General features: G+C 38.7%; 1 protein-coding gene across 3 annotated transcripts in view; it reads left to right on the top strand.

The window, feature by feature from the left end:
- The window catches only part of ANO6 (anoctamin 6), a 125892-nt gene that overhangs the window by 93942 nt on the left and 19247 nt on the right, over positions 1-12703 (top strand). For all 3 annotated transcript variants that reach the window (XR_009623261.2, XR_015728755.1, XM_060694706.1), the window contains exons 13-15: positions 5095-5320; positions 6150-6319; positions 10918-11015. Coding sequence is in view for 1 of the 3 variants with exons in the window: in XM_060694706.1 (XP_060550689.1) it covers positions 5095-5320; positions 6150-6319; positions 10918-11015 (494 nt within the window). In the remaining 2 variants the exon portion in view is untranslated. The remainder of the gene's footprint in view (positions 1-5094; positions 5321-6149; positions 6320-10917; positions 11016-12703) is intronic.

The following is a 12703-nucleotide window of genomic DNA, read 5'->3' as shown; positions in this document are numbered from 1 at the left end:
GGTGGGATGGAACCCACAAATGGAACATACAGCTAGAGGGATATAAATTATTTAAAAGAAATAGACCAAATAAAAGAGGAGGTGGAGTTACACTATATATAAGAAAATAACTACATCTCTACAGAAATAGAACACAACAATGATGAAAATTATCTTGAATGCATTTGGGTCAATATTAAAGGGCGGGAAATGACATTGCCATAGGTCTATACTATAGGCCACCCAACCAAACAGAGGAAGTAGATTATCTTTTTGCTAGTCAGCTAACTAAGGTATGTAGGAAGCACATCACAATAGTAATGGGGGATTTTAACTACCCTGACATCAACTGGGAGATAAACTCTGCATCAAATGGAAGATCAAATAGGTTCCTAACAAACCTAACAGACAACTTTGTTTCCCAAAAAATAGAGAAGGGAACAAGGGGATCAGCCATATTGGACTTAATTCCCACTAACAGAGATGAAATGATAGAAGGTGTTGAAGCTACAGGAACCTTGGGGGCAAGTGATCACGCAATATTAGAATTCAACATTATACAAACACAAGTAGTAGAACAAAGTCAAACTAGAGTCTTGGACTTTAAGAGAGCTAATTTCAATAAACTTAGAGAGGGCTTGAGAAGGATTCTATGGATGAGAATCCTCAAGGGGAAAACAACTCAAGAAGCTTGGGAAATTTTGAAAAGTGAGATTATAAAAGCCCAGTCTAGCACAATACCAATGAAGAAGAAAAATAATAGATCTCAAAAGAAACCAGCATGGCTGCATAAGGAACTCTCTAACAAATTGAAAGACAAAAAGGACAAGTATAAAAAGTGGAATGAGGAGCAAATAACTAAGGCAGAATATCAGCAAATAGCCCGAGCCTGTAAAGATGAAGTGAGGAAAGCTAACGTTCACAATGAACAAAGGCTTGCAACTAAAGTAAAAAATAACAAAAAAAGCTTCTGCCAACATATCAAAAACAAGAAAAAAGTCAAGGAAACAATTGGCCCATTGCTGGGAGAAAGTAGCAAGAAGATGACAAGCAACAGGGAGAAAGCAAAACTACTTAACTCATTTTTTGCATCTGTCTTTACACAAAAGGAAAAAACAGTCCAACCTATCAAAAACAGCACCACAAAAAATAGATTAGGAACACAAGTTAAAATAGGGAAGAAAATGGTAAGTGAACACTTGTTTACCCTAGACGAGGACAAATCACCAGGACCAGATGGATTACACCCCAAGGTTCTGAAGGAACTGGCAGACGAAATCCACTGAACTATATCTTTCAAAGATCCTGGCGCACAGGGGAGCTGCCAGAAGACTGGAAAAGAGCTGATGTAGTTCCCATCTTCAAAAAAAGAAAAAAAACAGATCCAGGAAACTAAAGACCTATCAGCCTGACCTCAATACCAGGGAAGATTCTGGAAAAGATAATCAAGCAACGAATCACCGAACACCTAGAAGCAAACAAAGTAATAACCATAAGTCAACATGGGTTTGTCAAAAACAGATAATGCCAGACTAATCTTATTGCATTCTTTGACAAAGTGACAAAATTAGTGGATCAGAGGAATGCTGTCGATATAATTTACTTTGACTTCAGTAAAGGATTTGATAAAGTAGACCATAACCTACTACTAGATAAAGTAGAAAAATGTGGGTTAAACAGCATCACCACAAGATGGATTCGTAACTAGCTGACCAACCGCACTCAACGTATAGTCCTCAATCGACATGGAGATGTCGATGTATGGAGACATGCATCTACATGGAGGGAAGTATGCAGTGGAGTACTTCAGGGCTCTGTTTTAGGCCCAGTGCTCTTCAACATCTTCATCAATGACTTGGACGGGGGGATAGATGGGGAACTCATCAAATTTGCAGATGACAGCAAGCTGGTAGGAATAGCCAACACTCCAGAAGATAGGCTCAAGATACAGAAGGATCTTGACAGACTTGAATATTAGACGCTATCTAACAAAATGAAATTCAGCAGTGAAAAAAGTAAGGTTCTACATTTAGGGAAGAAAAACAAAATGCGCAGGTACCGAATATGTGGTACCTTGCTCAATAGTAGTAACTGTGAGAGGGATCTTGGAGTCCTAGTGGACAACCATTTAGATATGAGCCAGCAGTGTGCAGCAGCTGCCAAAAAAGCCAACACAGTTCTGGGCTGCATAAACAGAGGGATAGAATCAAGATCACGTGACGTGTTAATACCACTTTATAACGCCTTGGCAAGGCCACACTTGGAATATTGCATTCAGTTTTGGTCACCACGATGTAAAAAAGATGTTGAGACTCTAGAAAGAATGCAGAGAAGAGCAACAAAGATGATTAGGGGACTGGAGACTAAAACATATGAAGAACGGTTGCAGGAACTGGGTATGTCTAGTTTAATGAAAAGAAGCACTAGGGGAGACATGATAGTAGTGTTCCAATATCTCAAGGGTTGCCACAAAGAAGAGGGAGTCAAACTATTCTTCAAAGCACCTGAGGGTAGAACAAGAAGCAATAGTTGGAAACTAATCAAGGAGAGAAGCAACTTAGAACTAAGGAGAAATTTCCTGACAGTTAGAACAATTAATAAGTGGAACAACTTGCCAGCAGAAGTTGTGAATGCTCCAACACTGGAAATTTTTAAGAAGATGTTGGATAACCATTTGTCTGAAGTGGTATAGGGTTTCCTGCCTGGGCAGGGGGTTGGACTAGAAGGCCTCCAAGGTCCCTTCCAACTCTGTTATTCTATTTCTATTTCTATTTCTTCTTAAAAACCTTCAGTGTTGGAGCACCCCCAACCTCTGCGTGTAGGAACACAAATTTTGGAGCATAGAGAATAGAGCATGTACAATGTAATTATGGTTATATTTCAGGTTGTCATTTCCTGGGGTAACTTTTGGTTGTGGTTGAATAGATCTAGATAAGTCTGTGGTGAGTGACATGATGCCACTTACACCCAATGACTCATGGTTTTCAGCGGGTGGCAAATAATTTTGTATTTCTATAATGTAGTTCCCACTAAACTAAAAAAATAGGTTCAGGGTGCTAGAATAAGGTGACCAGATTTTAACATTGGTAAAGAGGGACATTGTGGGTGTGGCTTATTTTGTGGGTGTGGCTAGCTGGTCATGTGAACGGGTGGCCATGGCTACGTGTATAGGGTAAGGTGAACAGATTTTAACATTGGTAAGAAGGACACCATTGTGGGCGTGGCTTATTGTGTGGGCGTGGCTTGGAGGCCATGTGACTGGGTGGGCGTGGCTAGCTGGTCATGTGACCCGGTGGCCATGGCTATGTGTATAGGGACTACTCAGAGGGCTGAAAAGTCATTTCTGACAGGTCCTCACACTTTTGACTGGTCCTCACACTTATGACCATCCTCACATTTATGCCCGTGCAGCATTCTTAACAACCATGTCACTCATTTCACAACTGCTTCTCTTCACCATGGTGACAAGATAGGGCAAAAACGTAAAATGTGAGGACAGTCGTAAGTTCGAGGACTGGTCAAAAGTGCGAGGACCAGTCAAAAATAACTTTTTCAGCCCTCTGAGTAATCCATATGCATAAAAGGATACAGTAATAGAGAGGGATGAAGGAAGGGAAGGGAAATTAGAGTAGGAGTGACGGTAAGAGAGGGAGGAAGAGAGGAGGAGAAGGAGAAAGGAAGAGAAAATAGGGAGGAGAAGAAGAGGGTGGGGGGGAAGAGAAAGTAAGAAGGAAAGAAAAGAGAGGTGGTAGGTTTGAGAAGAAAGATTGCTGTACAATAAAAAAGATGAAAGGGAAGAAAGCCAACCCCAAACAAATATAAAGATATTAAGATAAAGAATGAATTGTTAAACTTTAAAGAATAAAAGAGAACAAATATGAATAAATAGCAATAATTAGAAACACACATACAAACATACAATGTATTTTCTTTGAACAGAATATTTGGCTGGTTCACAAATTTAAACAGTGTTTAGTCATTTCAATTAAATTTACAATTTCTATATTTCCTTTTTGCCATATTTATTCCTCATCTCTTTTTTAAAAAAAACAATATTACCCTTCATCCTCATCTCTAATCTTAATCAAATTCAATTTTTCCCTTCTATTCTATATTATACCCCTTCCCATTGTCATCTATTTTTATATCCATCCTCACATTGGTTAATTATGTAATTATGTAATACAGTTGTTTAATACAAATTCAACATTTTAATATAAATCAATTAGTTATATAACTATCTTTTTTGTATATTAATCAATATGAACATGAATATTCCAATTATTTCCATGCAATCCAATTTCTTACAAATCAATTAATTATATTTACCAATAATAATAAACCAAATAATTTCCCCCATATATTTCTCCAAACCACAACTTAACAATTTCTGCTTTCAACACAGTATACAATTAATAGTATCTCAATTATTACAATTCCCTAGTTAAAAAGAGCTTTTTTTTCTTTTGTGTTTTAAAATCTTGAATCTAAAATCTTGAATTTAAAATCTCTTTTGCCCTAAATAATTTCCCATTGTTTGCACCTACCTTTTTTGGTGAGGAAAAGGAAAATAAATCTGCTGCCTAATTTTCCAAAGTTGCAAGCAAACAGCAAAGCCAACAGCCTGTTTTACTTTCAGTTTCGTTTTGAGCTTGGTTTGCACAAAGAGAAAAAAAAAACTGCTGAGCAATTTAGCAAGAGCAGAGCCCTGCGCAAATCAGCTGAGAGGGGGAAGCCGAGCTAATCAACGTAGGGCTGCCCTTTGAAGCCCCGCAGCAAGAGTTTAAACAGGTTTTTTCCCTCTAGCCATCAGCGGGGACTCAGGAGGCAGAATGAAAAATCGGGACTTTTTTAAAACGCTGCGGGACGCGGGACAAATTGCTCAAAAGCGGGACTGTCCCGCCAAAAGCGGGATGTCTGGTCACCTTATGCTAGAATGTTTTCTTCTTGCAGTTTAGAAGGTGAATTCTACAAAGAAATATAATTTCTCCTAGAATTTAATTGGGAGTCTCTTAATGAATTTTTTAAAAAAATGGATATGCTTATGAAGGTAGTTGTTATATTTAGGAAAGTATATAAGAAAGTAAGAATGTATCTTTTGTCTTTTCCTTTTAGATTCTGCTCATTCTTGCATCTGTTGTTGGTATAATTGTTTACAGACTTTCTGTTTTCCTGGTATTTTCTGCAACATTGCCAAGGCACATCAATGGAACTGACACAATACAGAAGTACCTGACCCCACAATTAGCAACTTCAGTATCTGCTTCAGTGCTCAACTTCATCATTATTATGATTCTGAATATTATCTATGAGAAAGTAGCGATAATGATTACTGACTTTGGTAAGGTTATCATAACATTCTATACAATATCAGGAGTAAAATGTATTAAGTACTACCAGTAACCTGCCAAAAATAGCTTCCAACATTAAAAAGTAAATTCCTTAAAGCAGCAGCAATATTTTTCAGGCAGATGAAGGAATCTAAAAAAGATTGAGTTGCTTTTGTAAATATCTGAGTGTGCTGCCTTCATCTTTGTGTCTGGTCTACAACTCTTATTTGGAATCAATTTTTGAAGCATGCACAGTTAGCAACAGCAATAGTACTTAGACTTATATACTACTTCATAGTGCTTTATAGCACTCTCTAAGTGGTTTACAGAGTCAGCATATTGCCCCCAACAATCTGAGTCCTCATTTTACCAATCTCAGGAGGATGGAAGGTTGAGTCACTCTCAGCCAGTCAGGATCAAACTCCTGGCTTGCAGCACTGCATTCTAACCACATCATGGCTCTTAGTAGAATGCCTATGCTAAATGATGCTAGCCAGAACACACATGTATAATATCAGTTGATCACATGGTAAAAGAAGAAAAGGTAGTAACATAGTAACAATATAGTTACTATGTAACAGTAATGAGTTTTTAATGTTTTTAATGTTTTTAATTTTTCAATGTCTTTTTATAATGATTTTTTAAATGTATTGTGAGCCGCCCTGAGTCTTCGGAGAGGGGCGGCATATAAATTAAATTAAATTAAATTAAATTAAATTAATAGTAACAGTTACATATTTGAATAGTTCAAATAATGTTATTTAAGCTAAAACACAATATTTTTGCCAAAAAATTGCTCTTGGATTAACAATTTCTCTCTCCTTTACCTGTAAACTGCAGAATTACCAAGGACGCAGACTGATTATGAATATAGCCTAACTACGAAGATGTTTTTATTTCAATTTGTCAACTATTATTCTTCATGTTTCTACATTGCATTTTTTAAGGGTAAATTTATAGGTTTCCCTGGTGACCCAGTTTATTGGTTGGGAAAATACAGAAATGAGGAGGTATGAATGAATGAATTTTGTTTTATAGGTATATTTCAACTGATAACTATTAAGCTGATTGCACTTTTTTCCTCTTTACCTTTTTGGACTATGGCATTCTATACATACATTTATTGAGGAGGTAGAAATTTCTGCATTCAAGTGGACTTGGCAACTGTAGGTGGATAATGTCCAATGCTAGGCATTGGATAAGGGCTTTGAAAACAATAACAGAGTTGGAAGATACCTTGAATGTCTTCTAGTCCAATCCTTTGCTCAAGCATAAAACCCTATGCCATTTCAGACAAGTAATTGTATAATTTCTTCTTAAAAACCTCCACTTTTGGAGCTCCCAAAACTTCTAGAGGCAAGCCATTCCACTGAGTAATTGTTCTAACTGTCAGGAAATTTCTCCTTAGTTCTAGGTGGCTCTCTCCTTCATTAGTTTCCATCCATTGCTTCTTATTCTGCCTTCAGGTGCTTTGAGGAATAGGCTGACCTCTTCTTCTTTGTGGCAGCCCATTAGATATTGGAACACTTCTATCATGTCACCTCTTTTCATTAAACCAGACATACCCCTGAAAGTCTATAGAGATTCTCAGTCATCCAGGTCATGGGGCGGGGGGGGGGGGGAAGCACCTTTGGGATAGACATTCCAATAAAGAATGCAACCATTCTTCATATGTTTTATGAAGTCCCCTATTATCTTTGTTGCTCTTCTCTGCACTCTTTTCAGAGTCTCAACAACTTTTTTATACTGTGGTAACCAAAACTGGATGCAATATTTCAAGTGTGGTGTTACCAAGGCATTATAAAGTGGTGCTAACATTTCACATGATCTCGAGTCTATCCCTTTGTTAATGCATCTTAGGACTGCATTTTTGGCAGCTGCACCACACTGCTGGCTGGTATTTAAGTGATTATCCACTAGGTATGCAAGATCCAGTGGTGGGATTCAAATAATTTAACAACCGGTTCATCCAGGATCAGGTTGGCCATCGTGAGGCAGGTGGCCCACCCCCATGTGGGATGAGCGTCCTGCACATATGGGATGAGTGTCCTGCAATGTTCAACATGATCCTGGGTGAAACGATAGTTAAATTACACCCCACCCTGCTATCAAAGTGGATCCTGGACCCTGCACTACAATGGAGAAATGGGAAATGGAGTGGCCAGCATGAGGAAAGGAGGAGGAGCAGGGAGAAGAGGGAAAGTAGCCTCCTCCTTCCCTCGTGCTGGCCACTCCATTGCCCGTTTCTCCATTGCAACACAGCACCATGCTGCGGAGCTTGCCCCACCCACCACTACCCAGATGCCCTTGCTTCCTCCAAGCATTTATTTGCCTACCTGATTTCCAGCTCCATTGTGTTTCTTCGTTGTGTTTCTCACTGTTTTGTGCAGGGAAACAAGTTTGTGGGACTAAAAAAATAAGTTCAATCAATCAATTCCAATTTCTCATGAAAAAAAAAAGATCTTGTGAAGTTGGAATTGATTGATTGAACTTTTTTTTTTAGTCCCACCCACAAATTTTTGTTTCTCTGCACACGATGGCGAGAAACATGGCAGAGCTGGAAATCAGGTAGGCAAAGAAATGCTTGCTGGAAGTGAGTGCATCTGGGTGCCAGGTGCTGAAATGGGCCCCTCTCCATCAGTTGCCCAGGCCCACCAGAGGGAAGGCCAGGAAGGGACAGCCAGCATGGGTGCTGCAGGCTGGATGCCCGCTCACTTCAGCACCCTCCATGACCCTCTGGCACTCCACTGGCACTTTGGCCATGGGCTGCTGCCTTATGTGCAGGCCCAGTGAGACAGGCCAAGACACCAGAGGGATTGAAATGGGCACTATTCAGCTGGTTCGCCGAACTCCACAAAAAATTAGCTACTGGTTCTACTGAACCGGTGTGAACCAGCTGAATCCAACCACTGAAGATCCCTCTTGCCGTTACTACTATTGAGCCAGGTATGACCTATTCTGTATCTGTGCATTTGTTTTTCTTGTCTAAATGTAGAACCTTACTTTTCTTACACTGAAGTTTATTTTGTTAGATAGGGCCCAATGTTCAAGTCTGTCGAGATCCCTCTGTATCTTGAGCCTATTTTCTGGAGTGTTGGCTATTCCTGCCAGCTAGGTGTCAGCTGCAGATTTGATGAATTTCCTTTCTATCCCCTTGTCTAAATCATTTATGAAGATATTGAAGAATACTGGGCCTAAGACAGACCCTTGAGGCACCCCATTTCTCTCCCTATAGATGCAGTTCCATTAAGAACTACATGAGTGCAGTTTGTCAGGCAGTTAGGAATCCATCTGTTGGTGATGCTGTCTAAACCATATTTTTCTATCTTATCAAGGAGTAGGTTGTGAGTTTTTTTCAAATAGTAGGTTGTGTTGTGGCCCGCCAGCGGCCTGCGCAGATTGTTGCTGATCCCGACAATGAGGAGGCTGGTGTAGTGTCGCGCCAGCAGCCTGTGTAGCCAGCACTCGAGTCGGACAGCAAGGAGGCTGAAGAAGATGTGGTGCCAGAGGCAGGGATTCAACCAGGGCTTTCAGAACCTCCAGAGGCTCCTTTAAGTGAAGAGGATGAAGTGGGGGAGCCTCTTCTCAATGCACGGGCATGCAGAGCTGCCAAAAGGCAGGAGTGGTTACTCAGGAGGAGGTCTCGAGAATAAGGCTTGGGACTAATTGGCCACTCCCTTAGCCTATTTAAGTTTGCACACAGCTTGTAAAAAGCTGCAGGAAACAACGTATGTTCGTTCACTGATCATTGAGTTTGAATTTTCTCTACAAACCTTGATTCTGAGCTTTCTGCCAACTCTAGTAAGGCTCTATCTTATTTGTGGAATTTCAGGCAGGTTGTTAAGAACGTTTTAACGTTCTTTGCGTTCTTTGGGATCCGTAGCTGGGGCAGAACAGGTTGTGGATTTTTTAAACTTCTGTTTCCAGCTGTTCTTTCTTTTTTGAGGGGGCGAACAAGGGCTGGTGTCAAGGAATTATCTTCCTTTTGGCGACATTACATATAAGAGGTGTGGTGGCGCAGTGGTTAGAATGCAGCATTGCAAGCTTATTCTGCTGGCTGACGATTAAAGGCAGTTCAGCAGTTTGATTCTCACTGGCTCAAGGTTGACTCAGCCTTCCACCTTTCTCTCAACCAGATTGTTGGGGGCAATATGCTGACTTTGTAAACCACTTAGAGAGGACTGTAAAGCACTGTGAAGTATATAAGTCTAAGTGCTATTGCTATTTCTCCCTAAAAACAGGAATTTGTAGACCTGAAAGTGAAAACTATGTCAGCAACCAATTTTGAGCAGAAAGAAAGGAATTAATTATTCCTCTGCTATTTTATTTTAAATGTTTGCAATTTTCCTACGCAACCTCAAGCTTGGTCCTAAATCCAGCCAACAACAACAAAACAGTCAGTTGAAGCTGTCATTTTTATATTTTCTTATCCAACTTCTTCTGAATCTGTCTTATGTTTTATGACCAGAATTCTCCTGGTTCTGAGGATATTGTCTTAATCTTGGGGTTAAGAGAGTGAATTAACACCCTAATAAACTGTTCACACAACACTGGAGGAATAACTGGATATGTGGATTTCTGCTAGGATTAAATGTAACCTAATCTGTAGATTATTTAAGGAGGTTGCTTGTGTGTATCGGAAAGTTTGCACAATGTGGTTTTGTGTGTGTGTGTGTGTATATATATGTATGTATGTATACGTATATGTATATATACTTATATAGCTTAGTAAAATAAATAAAAAAAATTTTAAAATTATTTTAAAATTTTAAGTTCCGGAGCTCATAGAATGTCTGCTTCTTTATATAGATATATAGATATATAAAAATGTAATATCACAAAGCTATAACACAAAACACTAAAAAATGCCTTAGTCATCTTCCTGAAATGCTCAACCACCAGCCATAGGCATTGTGGTTCTACTTCAATACCTGGATAAAAAGCTACCTCTTTACTGGGCAGTATACTGAGGACAAAGAACTAAGCTCCTCACTTTGCTTGCAAAATTCATTAATCTGAATTAATTTTGAAGGACAAGTGATGAGCTTTGTTATTTTAGAAAAAGGATTAAATAAAAAATATCTGTCATTAGTTAGAACTAGATAGGACAAGCAAGCAATATATTATTGAATTATCAACTTTGGGAAGCAACAACACAACTATATGTCCATGATGAGTCTCAGTCATCCCGGTCATGGTTATCCCAAAGACAAACTAGTCTTTGTTTTTCCTTTAAGATGTTTCACTTCTCATCCAAGAAGCTTCTAGGGCTTGTGAAAACAAGACAGTGGATTAGAGATTTTTTAATCTGTCTCTTTTTATATTCTGATTTGGGATATGTAATTTCAGGCCAGCTAATCTCATTAGTGAACATTAAAACTGAAAAAATAGATTTCTAGCATTCTTTAGTGCTCAGTTTAATATGCTAGGTTGAACAGAAGTTATTATCTGAATAGTTGGATAAAATTGACTAAATACAAATAAGCAGATTTTAGTATAAAAACATTTTCATAAAGTTTAGGATAGCTTAGTTGAAGAAACTATTATTTTTTTGCAGGAAGCAAGTTATAACATGCTTTATTTCTGATCCCCCCTTTTTCACACTTAGTGTGATCCAGGTGGATGTCTTCTTGAGCTGACAACACAGCTAGCAATAATAATGGGAGGCAAAGCCATCTGGAATAACATTCAAGAAGTGCTTTTTCCGTAAGTAAATAGCGTTGATACCAGGAGTTGAAAGAAACCTGAAGAATTGATTTGCACTACAAAAAGCAATCCCTGAATTAAGAAACAGAGCTTTATCAGTAAAATAGATTTAATTGTCAAATGCTCAGAAAAACAGTGACGATCTAAGAAATACTCAGAAAAGAAATAAATAAAGAGAATTAAAGGATTTTTTAAAAATTAGTACTAGTTCTATATCTTGTACTTATCTTAAGTCAACTAAATTTATAACTCAATTTGAGCTAAGTTAGGGCTCTCTCACTGGGCCCCCCAAATTCAGGTAACCTAGATGGCAACAAAGAGTCTACAAAAAGTACCTACATGTAAAAAATATTCAAGTTACACAAGAACTTGCTCTTCCTGAAACCATCGTCTGTGACCTGTCCTTAAATACCACATTTCGGTTCTTACTATGTTACAGAGCCCCAGATTACGACATTGCAAATTTGAACTAGTTAACTTCACTACCAATATAAGCAGCCTCCTGCACACACCCTATAATCTTTCTTGGTGACCTTAATTTACACTTATTAATTGGATCCTAAATGAATGTACAACTGAACCTATACATGCAACCCTGTACAGTGATGGTTTGCCCCCAGTTTCACAAGAACTGGTAGTAAAACTGGCGGGAGGTCCCGCCCACTGCCCCGGATGTCATCATCAGCAATCTGCGCGTGATCCTGTTGCGAACCAGTGGTAAAGGTAAGTAGAACCCACCCCTGACCCTGTACAATACTATAACTAATCTGGGACTTGATCAACTAGTAACTAACAACATTAGACTCAACAACTGCCTTGATCTCATCTTCTGCAACAGTTTAAACTCAATTTATGGACTACAAATAAAAGAACCATTCTCCAACAGCGACCACAGTATGATTGACTTTTGTCTCAATTTATGCCCTCACAAAAATCATCATAATAATGGGATTCCCAGTTATAGCTTTAAAAAAGCCAACTACGATCTCAAAAACAATGAACTCTGATCTCTTGATTGGCAAAGTCTATTCATTGGCTGTAATACTGCTGACGACCATTACAACATTATCTTGCACGAAGTCAAAAGAATCATTAAACTTTACATACCACTAATATCCCCCAAAACCAGAAAAAATAAACTACCAATAACAATAAGGAAACTACAATCCAGAAAAACAAAGCTAACTACGTAGCTAGCTTAAAAAACCGCTACAAAAACTTATGCCAACAAATAATGACTGAATGCACCAATTATCACATCAAGCAAGAGGAAAACCACCTATGCACAAAATCCACCCCTGCCTTCTATAATTTTGTAAACAACAAACTTAAAGACTCGAGATCCATCCCACCCCTAAAAGGACCAAACGACGAAGACTGTATTGACGAAACCATTAAAGCCAATCTCTTTAACACGTTCTTCGGCTCAGTCTTTGTAAACAGCAACAACACATACCCAATATTTCCCAGTCGTAATTCAGATAATTACAATGATTACGGTGATCTTATACATATTGATTTTACCGAAGACAACGTTGAAAAGGCACTACGCTACCTAAAACCATCTCTATCTATTGGACCTGGTGGACTATGTGCATACTTCTTAAAAAAGCTTTCCACTGCAATCGCAAAACCTCTAAGCATAATTTTTGAAAAATCTTTCAGTACCAACTTCTTGCCCTACCATT

Source organism: Pantherophis guttatus, chromosome 7, assembly GCF_059756535.1.
Source record: "Pantherophis guttatus breed Tessera chromosome 7, ASM5975653v1, whole genome shotgun sequence".
Taxonomy (NCBI): Eukaryota; Metazoa; Chordata; class Lepidosauria; order Squamata; family Colubridae; genus Pantherophis; species Pantherophis guttatus.
This window is presented reverse-complemented; position numbering and strand designations above follow the sequence as displayed.